Here is a 22,294-nt window from a genome sequence, read left to right on the forward strand (position 1 = left end):
CAGACCAAAGATCACTTCATTCCAAATCCCCTGGCATTCCCCCTCATAATGCTGCCTTTTTTTAATATATATATAGAAATGGGTCTGGAGTCGGTTCCCTTTCCTCTCTAAAACTGGGAGAACATTTAGGAGCCATCTGCAGAGTTTGGGTGTGGAAATGCTCTCAGAAGGAAAGGTTGCATCTTCCCGGTTGTGCGCCTCTTACTTCTCCTCTAAAACCCTTTCCCTTTGTGCCTTTTTAGCGCGAAAAGTTTCTCAAAAGACCAGGTGCTCTGAGGCGCCTCTAGAACTACATTTCCCACAATACCCCAGGAGGCACCACGTAGAGGGAGAACTACATTCCCCGAAATGCCAAGCGGATTTTAGAGGCGGATAAGCTTCCACTCCAAATTCAAAGATCCAGTTTACCCACTCTATAGCCCAGACATAGTCACCTCTTTCCCCTTATCCTGCCAGAGACTTCCGTTCCCAGCTCTAACTTCCGACCCCATTCTTCTCTCCGTGGGAATGCTTGGGGAAAAAAACGTAACCAGAGGGTAGGGCGCATGCGCTGACCGGCACCAGGTTTGGGCTGTGAGGGAGGCCGGCCGGTCCGTGGGCGCATCCCGCTTCGCGCGTGCGCAGACGATAAACCAACGCCCCAGTACTGAGGCGCGGCTTTAGTGGCGCGTTTTAGTGAAGTTGCACGTGAAGAACAGCTGTGGCCGGAACCCGGTGAGTGCGACCCGAGACCGGGGCTCCGGGGCTGTACCCGGGACTGGGTTGCGGCGGCCGCTACAGGCGGGACCAGGGCGGAGCCGCGAGGCCTGGCGAGCACCAGTGAGTGGAGAGGGCTCCGATGTCGCGTGGCGGGGAGACTACCTGGGGACTCGGATCCTCGTTGCTATGCAACAGGGGGCGTCGTTAGTAGGTAACGGGAGGCGCGCGTTTCCGGGGAGAAGAGTTCCCAGCGCTGCTCCGAGGTCCGGTCAAGGCCGGGTGGCTGTCAGGCTGGGGGACGAGGCCAGCGCTGAGCCCCTCGCCCCCGACTCTCGCCCACGGCCCAGCCTCCCGCGGCCCCTCTCCGAGCCCTTTGGGGTACCCCGAACCCCTGGGCCGCGCCGCATCCCTTGCCGGTGACGCCACCCAGCAAGCTTGGCAGGGGACACGCGGTTCGAAATAGCACATGCATGCCACTGACACCCTGTCTCGGGGAAGATGGGTCCTGGGGAAGGCGTCGTGCGCCTGGGAGGCTGCCCCTTTGCCCGTCGCCCGGCCCCCAAACAGTTGCTGGGCAGCAGCAGTTGTCAGGGGTTTAGCGGGGGCTGCCCCCACCTGCCGGGACGCTGATTTCATTCTTCTCAGGGGCAGCTTCACCCGGTCTAGCAGCTTCCTTTCCACGCAGCTGTGCTTTTCGGGTGGCCGCTGCATATTTGGATCAACTTTAAAACAGCCTCCTCTCCGCGCCTCTCCATGGCTCTCCATTGCCACCCTCACCGCTTCTTGGCGGGCTTCTAATACTCATTTAACAAGCATTTATTAGTCATTGTTCTGTGCTAGGCGCTGGGGATTCCAAGAAAAGTTAAGTCTGACGAGGAGGTGCTCAAAGTCTGATCGGGGAAGCCAGGCATAGAAACTGGTAAATGATGCTACAATACAATGAGTGGTATATTGGCAGTTTGTGTACTGCAACGTTCCTATAGATGTTTACAGTTTACAAAGTTCTGGCAGAAACATGTTAACTCTTTGCAATAACTCTTAACCTTGCTTAACGCCATTTTACATTTGAGGAGACTGAAACTCAGACAGGTTAAGTAATAAGACAGAAGGTAGTGGTTTTTAGTGTGTGGCAGAATTGAGCCTGGGACAGAAGGAAGTCTAGAGTCCTCTGTCCACTGCTGCACTCCGGGGGCTTTGCCCAAAGTAGACTTTTCCCTGTGCTGGTGATCATTGGTGGCAGCTGTCCCGTTATGCATCAGAAATCCCCGGGGAGCTCTAAAAACAAAAGCCTGAGCCCGTCTCTGGGGAGGGTCGGAGTAAGGAAGCCCCGGGGTAGGGGTGGAGCAGACCCTCTAGCTTAAACCGGCTCAGGCCCTTCTGATGGGCAACCAGAGTCGAGAACCGCTGCTCCAAAGGGGCAAGTCCCTCACCGATGGGGAAATCAGAGCCGGCAGAGGGTACTAAGTCAGCTGCCCCTCCTGCCACGTCGTGATTCATAGCACAAGAGGAAGCTACGGGGGAGGAAGGAGCCTTGGCAGGGGGTGTGGGGACCGCCCCGCCCCGCCCACTTAGCAAACCACAGCTAAACATATGCGGCTCCTCGCTACCATAGTTCAATGAAGCAGTTTCCCCAGCTCAGCCCGTCCCTTCCTGAGCCCCGTTGCAGCTGCCTGAACAAAAGTGGCAGGTCTAGTCCCAATTTTTGGCTGTCCTCATACCTCTTGCTGCAGAACCATGACGTGTGAGCCCAGCAGGTGGGTCATCTTCTGGAGGGTGGTCTCCTCGTGGGAGTCTGGATAGTTAGTCCTCTAACTTTGCGATTGTTGATTTGGGGGGCAGAACTTTAAGCACCTTGAGGGCAGGGACCATGTCTTACTGAGGCAGAGTGGAGGTGTGGAAGGAGCTAAAGGGCAAGGTTTAGATCCTGGGTTCTGGAGTCAAGTCCCAGTCCTGATGTGTGTACTTTTAACAAGTCACTTGATCTCTCCAAGCCATTGTTTTCTGAGTAAAACGTGGAGAGTAGCAGTATCTTATACAATTGTTATAGGAGTTAAATGAGATGGTGAAAGAACAAGCACTTTGTAAATTATGAAGCAACACACACACTATACACACCACACACACACAATTTGTTGTGGTTGTTGAGTGCCTGCTGTTTTTCCGAGGTCAGGCATTGCAGGAGGTGAAGACGTTTAAGACATCCTTCCTCTCAGAGCTCAAGACTGCTTCGGCTCCTGACTACCATGGCTTCTCTTTATTAAAAGTATTTGATCGGGCTGAAGTGAGGAAGCGTAATGGTGGTGGGTTAGACTCTTGCTGAAGAAGAAATGAGAAAGATGTTGTAAAGCAGAAACTAACACACCATTGTAAAGCAATTATACTCCAATAAAAATTTAAAAAAAAAAAAAAGAAATGAGAAAGAATCCTGTTAAAGAAAACAATTGGACGAAAGGGACGAGCCAGTAATCTGCTCTCTTATCTGCAAAGGGCACACTCCAGAATCCTGTTAGATTTGGTTTCCGGTGCCCTTTGGAAGGTCAGCTGGCAGGGCAATGCCAGCCACCCCATGGAGAGTTTATTTCAAGGTCCCCCAGCTCCCCTTGACTGGAGCAAATGGCCGCCTGAAAGTCGAGGCTGGCACAGAACGCAGAAGTCTGCCAAGGGGGCAGCAGCTCATGTCACCCTGACCTTCCAGAAAGGAGGAGACGACATCTGATCCCTCCTGGTGGAGGTCCTTGGATATAGAATCCAACCCAAGATAGCAACCCTGCTCTTTATGTCCCCAGTGTGGTCATGACCCAGATAGACCAGGAACTGACCTGTGCTTTCCTCATCTCTGACCACCGGCAGGCAGGAACCATCTGGTTCTTGATTTGTGCCAAAAAGAGTAGAAGGCTTCCCAGCCTGAGGTCGTTCCCTATGAACTGCATGTTTTGCAGCCCTGCTTTACCTACAGGCCTCAGGAGGGACTTGGAGCAGCTGTTTCTGGGCCAGAAAGAGCCCCGAATGTGATATTTTTATAACTCCTTCTTGGACCCTGCTCCTTCCCACTAAACAAGAATGGGAATATCTTCTCTTCGCTCTCCTCCATCCTGATGGCCCCAGATTTCTGGCCGACTCCCGGAGTGCCCTGGTAACTACAAAAACTTCGAACACCTGGCTGCTCCTACCTCAGGGACATGGCTTAGCCTCTCTGCTCATCAGGTCTGAATCACAGAAACACCCTGGAGCTGCAGGTTCATTTCTGAGCCTGGAAGAGAACGGGATTTGCTGGTGCCATTTGACTTTTCTCAAGAGTGGTAGCAAATAGAAGTTGGAACTAAAAACGTTTTTCTTGGCCGAATCCACGGGTACTTCAATGAGTCGATACTTGTTGGGTCTTAATTTGCCTACAGTATCACATTACAGATGAGATCAGAGCACAAAGCGGTTAAGTGAATTGTCACCAGTAATTCATGGAGTGGATTGGTAGATGCCAAGTCTATTTTAGCTCATGAATAATCTATTGTAGGACTTTCCAAATCACTTCTGAGACTGAAGTTGGAGAGGATACAACACAGTGGTGTGTGTGAGCGGGTCTGATGTCAGATGCACCTGGATTCAAATCCTGGCTCCCCCGCTTACTACCTATCCTCCCTCAGTTTCTTCATCAGGAAAATGGGGGATAAGAACAATACCTAACTGATGGGTTGTTGTGAGGATTAAACGAGATAGGTGGCGCATGGTTAACTTTCTGTTAATAATAATAATACCTTTCCTTAAAAGTCGCGCTTTAACTCCTTGCCTACGTTGGGGGCTGGGGAGTTGAGGTCATCTCTGTATCAGTGGGTCTCAGCTTTGCACAGTGAAATCCCCTGGGGCGCTTTTGCAGGTCGAAGCCCGGGCCACACCCAGATGGTGACATCAGAAGCTCTGGGGCTTGGGGCAGAGGTATCGGAACTTTGTGCCGCTTCCAGGTGATTCCAATGAGCAACCACCTTCACTTCTGCGTTTTGGAAGCAGAAGCTTGGGTTTAACTCCTGACCTTTCTCCTTGGGCAAATGCTTAACTCCTAAGTCTCCGTTTCTTCTCCTCTCTCCCCTTAGTGGCGAGGAGGATAACGCCCACCTCACGTGATGGTCCTGCAGAGCGAATGGCCTATGTGCAGTGGGTTCTTATTTGTGCACCTAACTGAGCAATTTTCTTTACATCGTTACATAGCGGTAATCCTATTCGAGTGCTATTTTTTAAGGTTTTTTAAAATATAAATATCAGCTTTATCTTAAGTAGATTATAACTGCCTTGAGGACAAAGCTGTATAGTCTTGTTTTTTCAAATAAGTTTATTTATTTATTTGTTTGTTTTTATTTTTGGCTGCGTCTGGGTCTTTGTTGCTGTGCGCGGGCTTTCTCTAGTTGCGGCGAGCGGGGGCTACTCTTTGTTGCGGTGCCAGGGCTTCTCATTGTCGTGGCTTCTCTTGTTGCAGAGCACGGGCTCTAGGCGCACGGGCTTCAGTGGTTGTGGCTCGTGGGCTCTAGAGCACAGGCTCAGTAGTTGTGGCACACGGGCTTAGTTGCTCCGCGGCATGTGGGATCTTCCCGGGCCAGGGCTTGAACCTGTGTCCCCTGCATTGGCAGGCGGATTCTTAACCACTATGCCGCCAGGGAAGCCCAAAGCCATATAGTCTTATAATTTTTTTTTTTTTTATGCCCAAAGCACCTAAGACACAAAGGCAGGCCTTCAGGTTTTTAGAACTGGAATAAGCCTTAGATCTTCTCATCCACCTTAAGGCATTGACTGATACTCGCTGGCTAGTTAATATGCAAGTGGTAAAGAATGAGAGAGAGGAACCCGTGAATGAGATGGTTGTGCCCGGCTTAAGTTGAAGTCCGAGTTCTGCCTTTGTCAGCTAACAGGGAGGGGCGGAGGGGGGTGCTGGGGCCCGTCACGCTGGGGACAGTGGGTTTCTCGGCCAGTTCGGGCCCTCTGCTTACCCCATGCTTCTTCTCTGGCAGACCCAGCCATGGCAGGCTCAGGCAGCAGTTCACCATGGGGCAAGCATCTGTTCCAAGTCGTCCTGATGTTCCTAGTGGCCCTCCTCCTCCTCCACTCAGCGTCATCCCAGTCCCATCGAGACTTTGTGTCACCAGGCCAGCAGAAGAGGGAGGTCCCAGTTGATCTCCTGAGCCAGATAGGTCGATCTGTGCGGGGAACCTTGGATGCCTGGATTGGGCCAGAAACCACGCACCTAGTTTCTGAGGTAAGGAAGGTGTTCCCTGCTGTGGCTACGCGCATTGAGGACAGAGGAGCTGTTGTTCATGGCCGCCCGTCTTGGTTCCACATCCTCTGTGTGTCATAATCCCTGGGGCAGAGAGCCCCCAGTTCCACAGAATGAAGCCAGACAGCGCCGGCCTTTTGCACTCTCATTGTTTCATTCCTACCCCAGGGCCTTTAGCTCCACCCCTATCTTTCCCTTATTCCTGCCCTTTCTTGCCAGAAAGGCTGGGAAATGAGCCATCTTTATCAACCTATGTCACCAGTGACTATAGAGTCTGGCTTTGGTCTAAATCTGATCTAAAGTCTTAAATTGGCAAAATATCAAGACCTGAGTTCATTCTTTCACCTTTAGAGGTGGCGGTGAGGATGACTCAGGGTTCTTAGGCAGGGCTGTCTCTTCTACCTAATGGCATCCCAAGCATGCTGGTGCATACTTGTGATAGGTCGTCTGAAACAATCATTTATAAAGTGCATAATATAGAAGAGCTGATTGACTTCTTTTTCACTGAAATATCCTAGCCCTCCACCGATGTTACTTCACACACCTTCATGAGTCCCTGGGAGGCTAGGAGGACCCCAATTTTACAGGGTGACTACTCCAGGGATTTGATGATTCCCCCACAGGCCCACGTTCACCCACTACTACCACCAAAGTATTCCAGCACATCAGTTGAACTAGGGCCCAAGTGTCCTGGGTTCCAGTTCAGACAGGAAGGAGAAATGGCCCGCCGTCCGTCCCCATGCACTGAAAGGTGGCTGTGGAAGGGACCCCTCAGCCAGGCTGAGAAGCAGGCGGAGATGTTTGTGGGCGGCGGTGGTGAGACTCAGAAGAGAAGAGCATCATTAATTACGGACTCAACTCATGCCCTGCTCTTCCCACAGACCTTGGCTCAGGTGACGTGGGTCATCTCATCGGCCATCTCTGTGGCCTTCTTCACTCTGTCTGGGATTGCCGCACAGCTGCTGAATGTCTTGGGGCTAGAAGGTGAGTGGCAGAGAACTGGTTAGGTCAGCTGGAGCTTAGCCTGTCCCTTCCTGTTTGTGGGAATTTATCTTTTCAGGGTCTAGACTTTTCCCTGGCTGTTCAGCATCTCCCAGGTCTCCCCAGAGGCGAGCATAAGAGAAGGCTACTAACTGCCGCATCACGCTAAGCCATAACTGTCACCCACAGCCCAGAGAATTACTCCCATTTCGTAGATGCAGCAGGCTCAACCAAGGGAAGTAGTCTACCCACAGTCAGCTGGAACCGGAAATGAGATTTAAGCTCTAGGACCCGGTGGGAAAGGATTTTTCCTTGGCAAGGGGGTTTGGCTCCTCCCCCTTTTGGTTCTTGACCCCCTCTCCTTTCACGGCACCAGGTTGGCTGATTCTGTGACTCTCTCCCCTTCCAGGAGATCACCTCACCCAGGACCTGAAGCTCAGCCCCAGCCAAGTCCAGACCTTCCTGCTGTGGGGAGCGGGGGCCCTGGTTGCCTATTGGCTGCTGTCCCTGCTCCTTGGCTTGGTCTTGGCCTTGCTGGGGCGGATCCTGTGGGGCCTGAAGCTTGCCCTCTTCCTGGCCGCTTTTGTGGCCCTGGTGAGGTCAGTGCCCGACCCTTCCACCCGGGCCTTGCTCCTCCTGGCCTTGCTGACCCTCTACGCCCTGCTGAGCCGGCTCACTGGCACCCGGGCCTCGGGGGCCCAGCTGGAGGCCAAGGTGCGGGGGCTGGAGCGCCAGGTGGAGGAGCTGCGCTGGCGGCAGAGGCGAGCGGCCAAGGGGCCCCGGAGCGTGGAGGAGGAGTGAGAGAGACGCCGGACGCTGCCACCTTCGTCATACCAAAGAGCCGAGCTGCTTCTGGGTCGCACAGCCCTCCTTCCAGCCCCCTGCCCCTTTCTTGCTCTGTCTCCGAGCCCTGTCTCCGCACCAGCCCCCTTAGCCGAGAGAGAGAGAAAGACCATCCCCTGTGCTGGTCCTCTGTGGTTCTCTGTCTGGGGCTGGTTCTCCTCACCCTTTCTCTGCCCCCACCTGTCTCAGCCAGGGGAAGGTGGGGGGCCTCCCGCCAGCTTCTGCATCTCCTCTCAGCAGACACCTCTGATCACTGCCAGCAGCCTCCCGTGACTCAGCTGCTGCCTTGCCTTCCTCCGATGCTCTTGCTGTCCTGTCCTTCTCTAGTTCCTCCCCTGCCAGGTCCCCAGCTTCCTTCCTGTGTGTCTTCTCCTGCTAGCCCTGTACTCCAACCAAACCACAGTCCCTCAAGGCACGCTCCTGTCCCCTTCATTGCCCAGCGTGGGGAAGAGGCAGGGCATTTGGGGCCTGAGGGGAAGGGAAGTGGGGAAGTTCCCGCCTGGGGCCCGGGCCGGGATGTACATTGAATCTGTTACAAGTGCCTTAATCCGAGCCAGCAGGGCCCTCTGCTTGCCCGCTGCTGTACTGTATGTAGGAAACTGCCCTGTAGCTGCTTTGTGTCAAGAGGAAAGTGGTTCCTCTCAGAATCTTGATTTCCCTTCAGCCAGAGCAAAAGATGACTGCTTCGTAGGCTTGTGCCTGCAAGTAGGACCCTACAGTGGCCATGAGATCCCCTGTGGGGATTTCAGAGACCCTGAAGGAGGAAGGAGGGTTCATCTTCCTGTCTGCGCAGCTCCAGGCGGTTCTCCATCTCTCTCTCCATCACTGCCACCAAGGAGATCGCAGATCAGTCGCCTAGGAGGAGCACAGAGCAGACAGCAGAGATGCACTGCACAGCCCCTTCCCCTTCTCGTGCTCTGCGGCTGCACCCTCCCCACCAGGGCGCTCATTCTTCCTTCGAGGCTTTGGTGGAGGTGGGTGGCCTCCTCTGCCAGGCCCCACACGTGATGTGAAGAGTAGAAAATGCCCAGTTCTTACTGTTGAGGTTGGATATGGAATCACAGCTGCAGTGAAATATATTTTTATCAGCGCTTGGTTGGTTTTAAATAAAGTGCACGCTATTTTATTATCTAGTTCTGGATCAAATGTATTTGCTCAAACTCTGGCTTGCTTTGATTGCTCCCTCTCCAGCTAAACCCATTTCTGTGGAGCTGCTCAGCTTTCAGGACTTCTCCCTGCAGGTGTCAGGTAGTGCGAAGCTGGGAGAAAGGAAGGGAGTGCGAAAGAAGGCTGTTACCAGTCACCCTTGCCTCCAGGGGTGTGAGGAATGAGGAGGGCACGAGCCCCTGTTACCAAACTTCCAGGAACTGACCAGCTCTGTGGCAATAGTGTGCTTGTGGGGGAGGGGGAGGAGGGTACCCCGTCCAGCCCTGTGTGCAGGAGTGGCAAAGGCTGGCCCCCAGCCAGAGAGAGGCTTGCCTGTCCTCCCTGCTTCCCCACCAGACAGGAGTTTCTGCGCCGCGGTTCTCAACCCGGCCCATGGATTGGATCAGGCATTTCGGGGAGGGGCCTGGGTGTGGTTTTTCCTTTTTAAGCCGCTCAGGAAAGGCTAACGTGCAGCCAGGTGCCCGGCTCTGGACCTCTCCCAACGCTGCCTGGCGAGCAAGGCTGCGCTGGGAGGCAGGCCTTCCCTCAGCAAAGAGAGCAGCCCTCCCTCTTCATAGATCCACAGACTTCTCCCAGGGATGGGGCTGCCTGCATCTGGGGCTCTTCCTCTGTCAGAGCAGTTGTCACCTGGCCCTACTGGCCCCTCTCATCCCCTCTCCACCCCGGAGCTCGGTTCTCTACGTCCCCCCCACCCCGAATTCTGGTTCTGGTTCAAGTGTCAGATGCCTTTATAGGAGAGCTGCTTGTGGGGTGGGGGTGAGGCAGAGGAGGTGCTTTTTCCTCATTGGTCAGGAGCTTCCGAAAGGGAGCGAACCGAACACGTCGTCATGTCCCTTTTGGCAGAGGCGAGTCAGTCCCCGGGGAAGTGGCCTTCTGCCCGACCTCTAGCACAGGGGCGCTTGGGGCTTCGGCATCCGTAGGGCACTAGGACCCGGCGGGGCTGAGGGGCAGCCCGTGAGCCGCGTTCGCTCCCTCCCACCCTCCAGCTCCAGCTCTAGCTCCCGCTCCATTGTCTGGGAACTGCAGCCGCGGGGCGGGCGGGCCCGCGGATTGGCGGGCGGCGGGGACCCAGCCGGCCCGGTAGGGCCGGGAGATGCCGGGAGGACCGCGGCCACCTGAGCCGCCCGCCTAGTCCCGGCCTTGCGTGGGAAGGATGAACGTCTGGATGGCGGGGCGCGCGGCAGCGGCTTCCCGGGGGCCCTGCGGCCCCTGGCTCTGCCTACTGGTGGCCCTCGCCCTGGACGTCGTGAGAGGTCAGCGGGAGGGGAGGGGCGGGGCGGGGCGGGGCGAGGGGCAGCCGGGCCCGAGCAGAGGCCGAGCGCGAGGGATGCGAGGGAGCCGGGAACCCGCGAGTTCTGGGACTAAACCCCGAGCCGGGTCGCCCCGCAGCGTGCCCTGAGGGTTGGAGAGGACTTACCCCTGGGATCTGGCCCCCAGCCTCGCGCCTCTATGGCTTTCCTCACTTGCATAACCTGGCAACTTCTTCCTGACCCAAGGCCAGCGGGGTCCCCGGGCTCTCACCGTCATCCCCCCATCCTCGCCGTGTCCCCGCACCTTCCACGAGTTTCCCCTCCAGTCGCGACGTCTAACCTGGCTGCCCCCTGCCCCGCACGCACCAGCTCCCTAATCTGCGGTACGGAGAGCTGTAGCCCCGTGGCTCCTGGCCTCCTCCCCGCAACCATCAACCCAGCCCCCACGGAACGGGAAGCAGCCCCTTTGCCCAGGACCTGCGAGATCCGCAGCCGCCTTCCCCCTGCCCCAAGGAGCTCTTTGACCTTGGAATTACTTCATCGGTGCCTTCCTGAGTATGGGGATCACTGGAGGAAGGGGCACCGCCTCCCCTGTGCCCCTGCGTGGGAGGCAGGCTGCCCTTGGCGCGGGCTGAGGCTGCTAGGTGGATGATGCCACAGAGAGCGAGGCATTCCCTGCCCCCCTCCCCCCACAAGAGAGCTGAGCTCTGAGTGATGCGAGTCCGTGGGAGTCAGGCCACAGAGCATCTTGTAATTATCCAGGCAGTGGAGTATGGAGTAGGAGAAGGACCAGAAGCCAGGGTCTGCCCCCAGGGAGCCATAGTCACTCACCTGTTACACTTCGGGGTGGGGGGCGCGGGGAGTGGAGCTTCTCAGCCACATGCTCCTTGCTGGGGAGGGTCTAGAAGGAGGTTGAAACCATCACGTCCCCCAGCCCAGCAGTGGGGCTGAGAGCGAGCGAACTGGCTTTAGGGCTGCTTTCAGCCACCTGCTCCCCTCCCCAGGGGACCCAGCAGGAGCCCTAATAACCCCTCACACTGAGAGAAGAGGAAAGCCTTGTCACATCTATTAAGCAGCAGCAATAATCCCTCCTCCAGAGAGCGCACCATAGTTTACAAAGCCCTCCCCTGTCCACCGTGTCACTAAATGTTCGCTCGTTCTACAGGTGAGGAAACTGAGGCTCCAGGATGTTAAATGACTGGCCCAAGCCTAACCGAGGAAGAGTTAGGACGTAAACACAGGTCTCCAGGCTCCCAGGACATCCTCTCCAGGGACGGGGGCTGCTGGGATGAGTAAGACAAGGCCCCCAGCCGACAGACAGGAAGATAACTAATTCAGGGGTCCAGAAGACTGAGGGGACTGGTGAGAGGGCAAGCAATCAAGGGGGCTTCCTTAAGAAGGAGGTGACAATGACTCTTGACCCTGAAGGAGGAGGGAGGCGCTGCCCAGCAGAGGAGGAAAGACCCACACTCTAGGGAATGAAGCCCACAGGGTGCACGGTGGAAAGCAGCACAGGGTGGAGAGAGGTGGAGGGTGGAGAGGCAGGGTGTGTAATGGTTGGTGCCTGGGCTCTGACTCACAGCTCCATCACGTTCCTGCTGTGGGACCCCAGGCAAGTCCCTGAACCTCTCAGCTTCATTTTCTACAACCATAGAATGGGATTAATATTAATAGAACCTAGTTCTCAGAGCTATTACAAAACCCGAAAGAGTTAATACATGTAAAGTATTTAAAATAGTAGCCAACATATAGCTTGCTGTCAAAAAATGTTAACTATTATTTTTAGGGCTAACTAATAGTCAGTTGATACAAACCAAATATGGTCATAGGGGTCCTTTGCCCTTCTGACTGTTGGTTGAATACTTTGACTCTCTCCCCAAGCTTATGGTTCCCACCCCCCTCCCCCATCCTAGACTTGCACTCCAGTACCCAGTTGGGATGGGTAGAAGGGAGCAAGTTCGGGAAACCAGTGCAAGGTTGCCATGGTGATGATGCAGAGGGATTGGGGGTGGATGCCCAGCCAAGTCTGGCCAAGGACCCAGGGGCTGAGAAAGGGTCTCTACTTCTACAAAGCTCACCTCATCACCATCTTTTACTACATAGACCCTGTCTTGGGAGGTCTGTACCCCACAAATGCCTTGGTGTCAGAGGCAGGTAGGTAGGGGGCAGGAATGGGAGAGGAGGAGACATTGAGAAGGTTCTGCTGGCGTGAGGAAGGCCTGGATCTGTGGAAGGCAGAAGAAGGAATGACTCAGAAGCTGGCAGTCAGTCCTGGATGTAGATTCAAATCCTGGTCCCAGTTACCTCATCTGTGAAATGGGGAGACTCCCCCCGACACCCTGGGAGGATGGGACATTTACAACCCTTTTCTTCCTCCATCGCCCACCACTGCTGTGCCCCGGGACAAAGCTGAGTTCAGCCCCTGCCTGCTCTAAAGCTGTCACCATCCCTCCCCCTTCTCCCTCTTCAGTGGAGTGTGACCAGGACCCCCTGGACCCAGTCTACCTGCCGGCGGCCCTGGAGCTCCTGGATGCCCCCGAGCACTTCCGTGTGCAGCAGGTGGGCCGCTATCCACCTGCCAACTCCTCTCTGGGCTCCCGATCTGAGACCTTTCTGCTCCTGCAGCCCTGGCCCAGGGCCCAGCCACTTCTCCGGGCCTCCTACCCACCCTTCGCCACTCAGCAGGTAAGGAGGGGCCACCAGAGTCTCCTGGGCTAACCGGACTCAGAGCCAAGGTCTGCTGTGTGTGGCTCAGCCCTAGCTGTGCTCCCCATTTTCCAGAGGGGGAAAAGGAGGCCCATAAAGGCTCTCTCCTGCCAGCCTTAGTTTTTGCTTCTCCCCACCCCTTGCTTTGTTGAGCACCCCCGTTCTCCCTCCAGGTGGTCCCTCCTCGGGTCACTGAGCCACAGCAACGGCCAGTCCCGTGGGACGTGCGGGCCGTGTCAGTGGAAGTGGCTGTGACTCCAGCGGAGCCCCACGCCCGCGTCCTCTTCCACCTCAAAGGGCAGGATTGGCCCCCGGGGCCTGGCAGCCTGCCTTGTGCCCGGCTCCACGCCACACACCCTGCAGGCACTGCTCACCAAGCCTGCCGCTTCCAGGTGAGTGGGAGGGCCCCACCTGGGCTGGCCCTGCTGCTGTGTCCGCCAGAGGGTGGTCCCGGAGTAGGGAAGAGAGGGCTCACCACTCCTGGGAGGCTTGGAGGTCATGGACCACCTGACTCCATTCCTGCTCTGCTGACTTTCGCGGGTCCCTCTTATTTAGGGCCCCTTAAGGAGTTCAGTCCATTGTACATGACTTTGGGCAAGTAATGTAACCTCTCTGAGGCTCAGTTTCCTCATCAGTAAAATGGGATAATAACAGTTTTTACCTCATATTGAGTTGGAATAAAGAATAAATGAGATGGGTGCAAGAATAGCTTTTGGCACAATTCCTGGCACAAGAGCAATCCCTCAGTGAGTGTTTGTATTATTGTTAGCATTACTTTTATTATTGCAATTTCTGCTCTTTTGCAGTCTAGCACAGGATTCCACTGGAGAGAGGTGTTCTGTGGGCTGTGGGATTCTGAGAGGCCTGAGGATTCTGAGTGGTCATCAGGGCGGTCCTGGAGCATGATTAGGGGCAGGCGTTGGGGTTGGTTCCCTCTGGAATGAGGCTGTTCCCAAAGGTGGAAGAACGGCCAGTGGACGCGTTCTGAGACCTAGCCTCGGTCGCGTTGCCAGTTGGCTGTGTCACGTGGGATGCGTCTGCGGCCCGTGCTGGCCCTGCTCTCATGGACCCCTGCAGCTCTGGGTTTCCCGCCCTGGGTGCTGGGACTCCCCTCCCCCGCCACGCTGACCATGGCCGTTGTGTCTTTGCAGCCATCCCTGGGCGCCTGTGTAGTGGAGATGGAGTTCCCCTCCCACTGGTTCTCCCAGGGCTCGGCCACGCGGGCCGAGCTGGCCTACACACTGGAGCCGGCAGCCGAGGGCCCTGGGGGCTGCGGCCCCGGCGGTGAGGAGGACCCTGGGGAGCAGGCCCTCCCAGTGGGCGACGTGGAGCTGCGCCCCGTGGACCCCCCACAGTACCAAGAGGTGCCCCTGGATGAGGCAGTGACTCTGCGGGTGCCTGACATGCCCGTGCGGCCCGGTCAGCTCTTCAGTGCCGCCCTCCTGCTTCAACACAATTTCACAGCCAGCGTCCTGACCCTGCGGTGAGCACCGGGCCCCTGGGGGCGGGTCAGAGGCCGGAACCTCTGCAGGAAGACTGTGCTGGTACCTCTTCCTCTTGGGGTCTTTAGTGGAATCCTTGACTTCTGCAAAACATGGGTCCGCCATACCCCCTCCAGGCCAAGCACTGTGATTGCCCTGGCAGCAAGCAGGACCCGGCGATTGGGCACAGCCCTGAACTTGGAATCAGAAGGAGGAAGCTCCCCTCCCCTGGCACTTCCCTGAGACTCCTTTGTCCAGTGGGCTAAAGTTGCCCACAGGGCAGTTGCGGCTCCAGGGAGGGGAAACGGGAGAGGGCTTAAAAACTGGGAAGTGTGGTGCCTGGGAGTGGTTAATGCTGGGATGCCCCGGCAGAGGCATTTGCCCTAGTCCCATTCATCTGCATCTTTTCCCTCTTACCACCCTCACCATGGGTCCTTAGCCTTTGGACAGAGCTGGCTCCTCCCCATAGGAAGGCCCTCCTTCCTGTCCCTTTCTTCAGGAAGTGCCCCACCCCCAGCCGTCCCCCACCCCAATCTTTTTTTTTTTTAATTAATTTATTAATTTATTTATTTTTGGCTGCGTTTGGTCTTTGTTGCTGCACGCGGGCTTTCTCTAGTTGCGGCGAGCGGGGGCTACTCTTCGTTGCCGTGCGCGGGCTTCTCGTTGTGGTGGCTTCTCTTGTTGGGGAGCACAGGTGCGCGGGCTTCAGTAGTTGTGGTGCGCAGGCTCAGTAGTTGGGGCTCACGGGGCTCTAGAGCGCAGGCTCAGTTGTTGTGACACACAGGCTTAGTTGCTCCGTGGCATGCGGGATCGTCCCAGACCAGGGCTCGAGCCCATGTCCCTGCATTGGGCTGGGCAGATTCTTAACCACTGCCCCACCAGGGAAGTCCCCCCTACCCCAGTCTTACTACTGCCAAGGATTTGCAGAGCGTGACTTGCCTATCCCATAATCGGGTTTGTGTGTGTCCCATCCCTGTGTCTCACAGGTGCCTGTCCCATCTCCCTGTCTCTCATGCCCTCCTCTCTCACTCGTATCATTGTTAGATCTCCCTAGACACTTAAAATATGCCAATCCCTGTGTCTCCACTCTGGACATTCAGAAAAGAGCAAGGCCCCGTCCCCCTCTGGCACTAAGGGACCCCTAGTGGTAGGGAAGGGGATTGGACGGGCATGAACTGGATTATAAGCTCTGATGAAGGTACAAAGTGCTGCAAGGGCTGGGGTTAGGGGGGTGGATGCAGGGGAAATTCATCCTGCCACAGGGAGAGCTTAATAAAGGAAATGGTATCTGTGTTGCTGGAGACTTGAAGAATGAGCAGGTGAAGAAAGGAAGGGCAGACCAGGCTGAAGACACAGCCTGAGCAAAGGCTTAGAGGCTTCAAGGGCATCGTGCTCGTGTACTTTGGGTGCAGCTAAAGCTAAGAGTGCGTGGAGAGATGTCACAGCCAAAGAAGAAACTGGACCAGACCCTGGAGGGCCTCGGATGCCAGGCTAAGACTTGACCTCGTGGGCAGTGGGGAGTCATAAGTGGTCTTTGAATGGGGGAGAGCTGTGTGGGAGGACCTGCCATGAGATGCGGTCCTTGTGGGTCAGAGGATGGCGAGGAGGAGATTCAGACTGGAGTCCCTTATCTTCCCGCTCTGATCCAGTCCACACTTCAGCAACCCCCTGACAAACTGGACCTGTGTCCCCTTCCCCAGGATCAAGGTAAAGAAGGGGCTGCATGTGAAAGCTGCCCGCCCAGCCCAACCAGCCCTCTGGACTGCCAAGCTGGACCGCTTCAAGGGCTCCAAGCACCATACCACCCTCATCACCTGCCACCGGGACAGGCCCGCGGGGCCAGACTCCAGGTGGGTACTTCCCTCCCACGAGGGGTAGGGCAGGGAGGGATGGTACTAGAGTGCTAGTGGGCAGATTTAGGGGGCCCGAGGGGAGGGGGCTGCCGGCCCCCATATTCCCATGTAGGCAGGCACAAGAGCAGACTCCTTCGAGGAAGCAGCACAAAGCAGATATATCTTTTGTTCATTCAGCTACTATTTATCCATCCCCAGGTACGTACCAGGAACAGTGAGTGTCTGTGAGTCTTATTCCAGGTGATGACAATCTATCCTGGCCACCCAGTCACAACCCTCACTGCAGCTACCCTGCCTCCCACTACCACCAAATGGGTCCCTTTTTCCCGGCCATTAATATTCCTCCAAAAGCCCAGTTGCAGTTCTTAACACTTATGAACTCTTCTTATTCATGCCCTGAGTCTGGGTCAAGGCCATGCGCTTTGTAGCCCCTGTTTGAATCCTAGTTCTGACACTTTTTGGATAAATAACTTGGGCAAGCCAGTTAAGCACGCCCCCGCCCTCCCCCACCAGAGCCTCTGTTTCCTCACTTGTGAAATGGGGATAATGATGTATCCCTTAGGGTTTGTGAAAATAAGGTACCACCCAGCAAGCATCTAGGCTGGTTCCTGGCACATAGTAGGTGCTTGATCAAAGGAAACCGTGAGGTTATTTATTATTCAAGGTGTCAAGTGCCAGTTCTGGGACTGGGAAGTGAATCTTCCTACTTGGTAAAAATTGACATTGGTGCTTCATGCCACCCCAATGGCTGTGGAAGACAGAGGCCTGAGTGCAGGGGGCCCAGGAAGGCAGGAGAGCCAGCAAGCATTCTAGGGGTTGGTAAAGTGGCTCCATGGATCTTGAGCGGATAAGAACTTGGGCTCTGGAGCCAGGATGCTTGGGTTTAATCCCAGCCCTACCACTTTTTGCTGTGTGATCTTGGGCGAGTTACATAACCCCCAGACCTCAGTTTGCTCATCTGTAAAATGGGGATAATCGTAGGACCTACCTCACGAATACAGGAAGCGCTCACAACAGTGCCTGGCCGCTCTCAAGCACTCAGATTCTCTCTCTTCTGGCCAGCAGCCCCCTTGAACTGTCCGAGTTCCTGTGGGTGGACTTTTTGGTGGAGAATGGCACTAGTGGGGGCGTGGCGGTCACTCGCCCTGTCACATGGCAGCTGGAGTACCCAGGCCAGGCCCCCGAAGCAGAGAAGGACAAAATGGTGTGGGAGATCCTGGTGTCGGAGCGGGACATAAGAGCCCTCGTCCCACTGGCCAAGGTAAGGGGTCCCCAGCTCTTCCCAGACAGACTGGGGGCCAAGGGAGGTGAAGAGCTTGGGGCTGAGCTCCTCCTGCACCCCCAGGCTGAGGAGCTGGTGAACACGGCGCCGTTGACTGGAGTGCCACGGCACGTCCCTGTGCGCCTTGTCACCGTGGACAGTGGCGGAGCTCTGGTGGAGGTGACAGAGCACATCGGCTGCGAGTCAGCCAACACACAGGTCCTGCAGGTGAGTGGCACGTATGCGTTTGTGTACGCGTGGCGCACACAGCGTTCCTCCTTCCCCACTCAGGTCCCCAAGAGAACAGCTTCTTCTTGACACCAGTAACCTCATGAGGGGAACCACGGCTTTGGTCCCACCAACTCTCTCCAGAGTCAAGTGGGAGCTGTGCAACCCCCAAACCCCCAACTTAGGCACTTTCACGTTCTTACTGCACTGGCAAATGAACTGACGTGGGAGAGTTAAGGGCATGTACTTTATGGTGGGAAAGTTTTCATTTGAAGCCCATCTTTGTTATCAGCTAGCTGTGTGATTGTGGACAAGTCTCAACCTCTCTGAGCCTCCGTTTCCTAAGCTTTAAAATGGGAATCTATTTTAGGGATGTTGTAAGAATTAAAAGCACTCTAAGACAGTATCCAGCAGAGAGCAGGGGCTGAACAACGGCAGCTATTGCTGTTATAATCATAATACAATATAATCATTATCGAATGGTAAAAATAATGACAACTATTATTATTGGAGCCTCATAATGACCCATGAGGTTAAAAAAAAGGCAGGGCAACACTCCCCATTTTGAATTCCCCTAAGAGGGGAAGCCCAGAGCCTGCATTTCCTAAATTCTGGCCGCCTGAGTGGAGGTGTCTTTGGCTACCTGTGCCAGCACTTTGTCTCTGTGTAAATGGTTCCTACCTGAGGGTTCACGGTCTGCCGATAGGCAGATAGGTCTGCCTTGCCCTCAGCCTCTGCCTACCCACTCGTACCTGGTGGCTCCAGCACCAAAGCCAGAGGCCAGCACTAACGAGGAGCCAAAGTTGTGGATTCAAACCCTCCTCTGCCAGGAGATTTTGTCCTGTGCAAATAGCCAGTTCCCCCAGCTGAGCCCCAGGTGAACTCAGGGAAGGGCTGTTCCTGCCAGGGGAATGGATCTTGGCTGCAAGGGGAAATCTTAATCTGAGGACACGCATTACAGAAAAATACAGAATGAATTTCAACCGTACCCCTTTCTTATGGTATGGGGGTCAAGAGATGCCCCCCGGTCCATACCTGTCCCGGGTGGCTGAGCCCACCCCCTGTCCTCTGCCCTCCCACAGGTGTCCGAGGCCTGTGACGCTGTGTTTGTGGCTGGCAAGGAGAGCCGGGGTGCTCAGGGGGTGCAGGTGGACTTCTGGTGGCGCCGGCTGCGGGCCTCGCTGCGGCTGACCGTGTGGGCCCCGCTGCTGCCCCTGCGCATCGAACTCACCGACACCACCCTCGAGCAGGTCCGAGGCTGGAGGGTACCTGGCCCAGCGGAAGGGTAGGTGGAGCCCTGGGGAAGCTGGCAGGCCTTGGCGAAGTCGCTCTGGGACTGAGGGTGCAGGGGACACAGCCATAAGCCCGAGCTGGGGTCTGAAAAACTGCCCGATTGCCTGCGGTTCCTTCTCCCCCTGCCCGCCCATCACCCAGCTTCTGACCGCTGTTTGTGATTGCCGACCTCCACTCCTCTCCTCCTTCCCTGCCTTATTTCTCTATAGTACGTATCACTTTCTAACATACCACGTGATCTGATTAATCTTGTTTGTGGTCTGACTACCCTCCACACTCCTCACCTAGAATGTAAGCCCTTGAAGGAGGGGATTTCGTCTATTTTGTTCCCTGCTGTGTCCTCAAAGCCTAAGATGGCACTTAGTAAATATTGAGGGGATCCCACCAGAGCCCAAGGACGAGGTGGCCTCAGGCCTCTGGAATCTGAGCTCCCAGGCCCTCCAGAGAGTGAGCACCGTGGGTCTCCCCCATAAGAGAGGGTCTCGTCACACATAACCAGAGTTCCAAATAGGAGTAAGAGGAGGGCGAGAGCGGCTTGATGCATAGGCAAAGGCACCAGTCAGAAATGGGACTGGGGCGCGGCGCCTGCAGGTGGAAGGACCTGACCACGGAGGTGCGGCTGCGAGCGGGGCTTGGGGAACGTGCGCCCACTAGGAGCCGGGGGCCTCCCTTGGGCGGGGCCCTCGGCCGGCTAGGGGCGGGGCCCGCGCTGACGCCCCGCCCCCGGGCCGCCGCTCCCCGCAGGGTGCTGGAGCCCGAGGCGGCAGGGGCGGAGGAGGCCGAGCGGCGCGTCCGCGGCTGCCGCCTGCAGTACCAGCGCGCCGGCGTGCGCTTCCTCGTCCCTTTCGCGGCCCACCCGCTGGACGGCGGCCGCCGCCTCACCCACCTGCTCGGCCCGGACTGGCTGCTGGACGTGTCCCACCTCGTGGCGCCGCACGCCCGCGTGCAGGACCCGAGCGTAGCCTCGCTGGAGGGAGGCCGCGTCCTGGTGGGCCGGGAGCCCGGCGTCACCTCCATCGAGGTGAGCAGACGGCCTGAAAAGGGTGTAGGTGACTCCCATAATGTTAATGGGAAGGTGTGAAGAGTGTCGGAAGGCCCAGGGTGTACCTGGGGAGGTATGAACCCAGCGGGGTTGGGGATTGGGTCAGAATAGGGCGGCCCGTGTAACGGGGGAAGTCCTCAAAGTATGAAGGGCTGGGGTTGGGTATGTGGGAGCCAGGTCTTGAGGTGCCAAAGGTGGGAAAGCAGCCTGTGCAGATGCTGGGAGCACAAACCAGATCCCTTTGTAAGGGTGCTGGGCTCTCAGAGGGCGGAGGCTGTCTGTGTACGAGGCCCCCCCCCCCCACTTCCAACTCCCTCTCACCCTCAGGTGCGCTCCCCGCTGTCTGACTCCATCCTGGGGGAGCAGGTGCTGGCTGTGACGGATGACAAGGTCTCGGTGCTGGAGCTGCGGGTGCAGCCAGTGATGGGCATCTCACTTGCCCTAAGCCGGGGCACTGCCCACCCCGGGGAGGTCACAGCCACGTGCTGGGCACAGTCAGCCCTTCCTGCCCCAAAGCAGGTGACAGCTGGGGGGTCAGGGGGATGAGGTCAACATCTCCAGCTGGGGGTTGATAACAGGGGGATGGGAGGTACCTCCACCCTTCACCTTAGGGTTTTCAGGATGAGGACTGACTCCCTGTAAGGTAGTGAGCTCTCTGCGGCTGGAGGTGATCAAGCAGTGGCTGGCTGGAGTGTGGCAGTGGGAGGTTATTAGATGGCTCTAACTGAGGACCCTCCCGATGACTCAGACCCCGGGGCTGAGTAGAAGACAGGTGATTGACGCATGTCCCCTCTCTCCCTGTGTTTTGTCCCTCTGCCTGTGTCTGTTTTCTCTCTGGTCTCTCCTCCTCCGTGTGGCCTGTCTCTGTGGGAGTGGTCTCTGTGTGCATGCGTGCGTGCCCTTGCGTGTCTCTGCCTGTGTCTGTGTGCCCGACAGGAGGTGGCCCTCTCCCTGTGGCTGTCCTTCTCTGACCACACCCTGGCCCCCGCTGAGCTCTACAACCACCGTGACCTGGGACTGTCCGTCTCGGCCGAGGAGCCCGGTGCTGTGCTGCCAGCCTATGAGCGGGGTGCCCAACTCGGGGTGGTGGTGAGTGGGGCGGGCGTCAAGGGGCTGCCCCTGCATGTGGCTCTGCACCCGCCTGAGCCCTGCCGCCGGGGCCGCCACCGTGTGCCCCTGGCCTCTGGCACCGCCTGGCTAGGGCTGTCCCCCGCTCCCACCCCAGCCCCTGCCCTCCCATCCAGCCCAGCTCACAGCTCACCGGCCCCAGAGGCCAGCGTGGGTGGAGAACGGCGGGCGGCAGGCAGTGTGGGGGGCAGCGGGGATGTGAGGCACAAGTTTGAGCAGGCAGAGGAGGAGGCCGGGAAGGAGAAGGCAGAAGCTAGGGAGGAGGAGGAGGAAGAGGAGGAGATGGTCCCCGCCCCGCAGCGGGTCACCGAGCTAGAGCTGGGCATGTACGCCCTGCTGGGCATCTTCTGTCTGGCCATCCTCATCTTCCTGGTCAATGGTGTGGTCTTCATGCTGCGCTACCAGCGCAAGGAGCCACCGGACGGTGCTGCTGACCCTGCCTCCCCCCAGCCCCACAACTGGGTCTGGCTGGGCACTGACCAGGAGGACCTGAGCCGCCAGCTGGACCGGCAGTCCCCTGGCCTGCCCAAGGGGGAGGGGGGCTGCCCCTGCGAGAGTGGGGGAGGAGGGGAGACCCTGACCCTGGCCCAGGCCCCTGCTGGGGGCACCACCAGCTCCTCGAGCACCCTGGCCAGGAAGGAAGCCGGGGGGCGGCGGAAGCGAGTAGAGTTTGTGACGTTTGCGCCAGCACCCCCAGCCCAGCTGCCCGAGGAGCCCGTGGGGGCCCCTGCTGTGCAGTCCATCCTGGTGGCGGGCGAGGAGGACATCCGCTGGGTGTGTGAGGACATGGGGCTGAAGGACCCCGAGGAGCTGCGCAGCTACATGGAGCGGATCCGGGGCAGCTCCTGACCCTCCCCAGCCTGCCTGGCCCGGCGCCGTCGGCCTCTGGCCTGGGCAGCTTCCTGCTCATCCTCTGGTGCTGGTCGATGCGAGTCCCCTGCCTGGTCCCTCGCAAGGACTCCCACCCAGGCCCCCGCTGCCCTGCCCCTTGTCATGGACCATGGACGTGAGGAAGGGCTCAGGGCCCTTATTTATGAGAACCATTTCATCCTAATGTTGGGTACAGAATAAACTGAGAAGGAAACCCCAGCTGGGCCTGTGGCTG

The 22,294-nt window shown here is 57.1% G+C and overlaps 2 protein-coding genes across 8 annotated transcripts; both read left to right on the plus strand.

The window, feature by feature from the left end:
- Window positions 1–467: 467 nt before the first annotated feature.
- Window positions 468–8,030, plus strand: TMEM109 (transmembrane protein 109). Of its 4 annotated transcripts, none has more exons than XM_068554151.1 (5): window positions 468–819; window positions 4,785–4,901; window positions 5,694–5,938; window positions 6,838–6,940; window positions 7,347–8,030. In XM_068554151.1, the coding sequence occupies exons 3-5, from the start codon at window positions 5,702–5,704 to the stop codon at window positions 7,736–7,738; spliced, it is 732 nt and encodes a 243-aa protein (XP_068410252.1). In that variant the 5' UTR covers window positions 468–819; window positions 4,785–4,901; window positions 5,694–5,701; the 3' UTR covers window positions 7,739–8,030. The 4 variants fall into 4 exon arrangements, with proteins under 4 accessions (XP_068410252.1, XP_068410253.1, XP_068410250.1 ...); XM_068554152.1 differs by having other exon boundaries at window positions 468–714; XM_068554149.1 differs by lacking the exon at window positions 4,785–4,901 and having other exon boundaries at window positions 470–819.
- Window positions 8,031–9,802: 1,772 nt separating this feature from the next.
- Window positions 9,803–22,278, plus strand: TMEM132A (transmembrane protein 132A). 4 transcript variants are annotated; one of them, XM_068554144.1, is made up of 11 exons: window positions 9,805–10,200; window positions 12,668–12,882; window positions 13,077–13,295; window positions 14,055–14,386; window positions 16,085–16,234; window positions 17,300–17,498; window positions 17,583–17,726; window positions 18,809–19,011; window positions 19,764–20,040; window positions 20,389–20,580; window positions 20,998–22,278. In XM_068554144.1, the coding sequence occupies exons 1-11, from the start codon at window positions 10,101–10,103 to the stop codon at window positions 22,036–22,038; spliced, it is 3,072 nt and encodes a 1,023-aa protein (XP_068410245.1). In that variant the 5' UTR covers window positions 9,805–10,100; the 3' UTR covers window positions 22,039–22,278. The 4 variants fall into 4 exon arrangements, with proteins under 4 accessions (XP_068410247.1, XP_068410245.1, XP_068410246.1 ...); XM_068554145.1 differs by having other exon boundaries at window positions 9,806–10,200; window positions 17,303–17,498; XM_068554146.1 differs by lacking the exon at window positions 17,583–17,726 and having other exon boundaries at window positions 9,803–10,200.
- Window positions 22,279–22,294: the final 16 nt, after the last annotated feature.

Source organism: Eschrichtius robustus, chromosome 11 (genome assembly GCF_028021215.1).
Source record: "Eschrichtius robustus isolate mEscRob2 chromosome 11, mEscRob2.pri, whole genome shotgun sequence".
NCBI classification, from domain to species: domain Eukaryota; kingdom Metazoa; phylum Chordata; class Mammalia; order Artiodactyla; family Eschrichtiidae; genus Eschrichtius; species Eschrichtius robustus.

Bases quoted from the DNA above. Each gene is read 5' to 3' on its own strand.
- TMEM109 (XM_068554151.1), top strand. From the start codon at position 5,702: ATGGCAGGCTCAGGCAGCAGTTCACCATGGGGCAAGCATCTGTTCCAA. The intron at 5,939-6,837 runs GTAAGGAAGGTG...CTCTTCCCACAG, and splicing joins CCACGCACCTAGTTTCTGAG to ACCTTGGCTCAGGTGACGTG. The intron at 6,941-7,346 runs GTGAGTGGCAGA...CTCCCCTTCCAG, and splicing joins GAATGTCTTGGGGCTAGAAG to GAGATCACCTCACCCAGGAC.
- TMEM132A (XM_068554143.1), top strand. From the start codon at position 12,514: ATGGGGAGACTCCCCCCGACACCCTGGGAGGATGGGACATTTACAACC. The intron at 16,235-17,299 runs GTGGGTACTTCC...TCTTCTGGCCAG, and splicing joins CCCGCGGGGCCAGACTCCAG to CAGCCCCCTTGAACTGTCCG. The intron at 19,012-19,763 runs GTAGGTGGAGCC...CGCTCCCCGCAG, and splicing joins GTACCTGGCCCAGCGGAAGG to GGTGCTGGAGCCCGAGGCGG.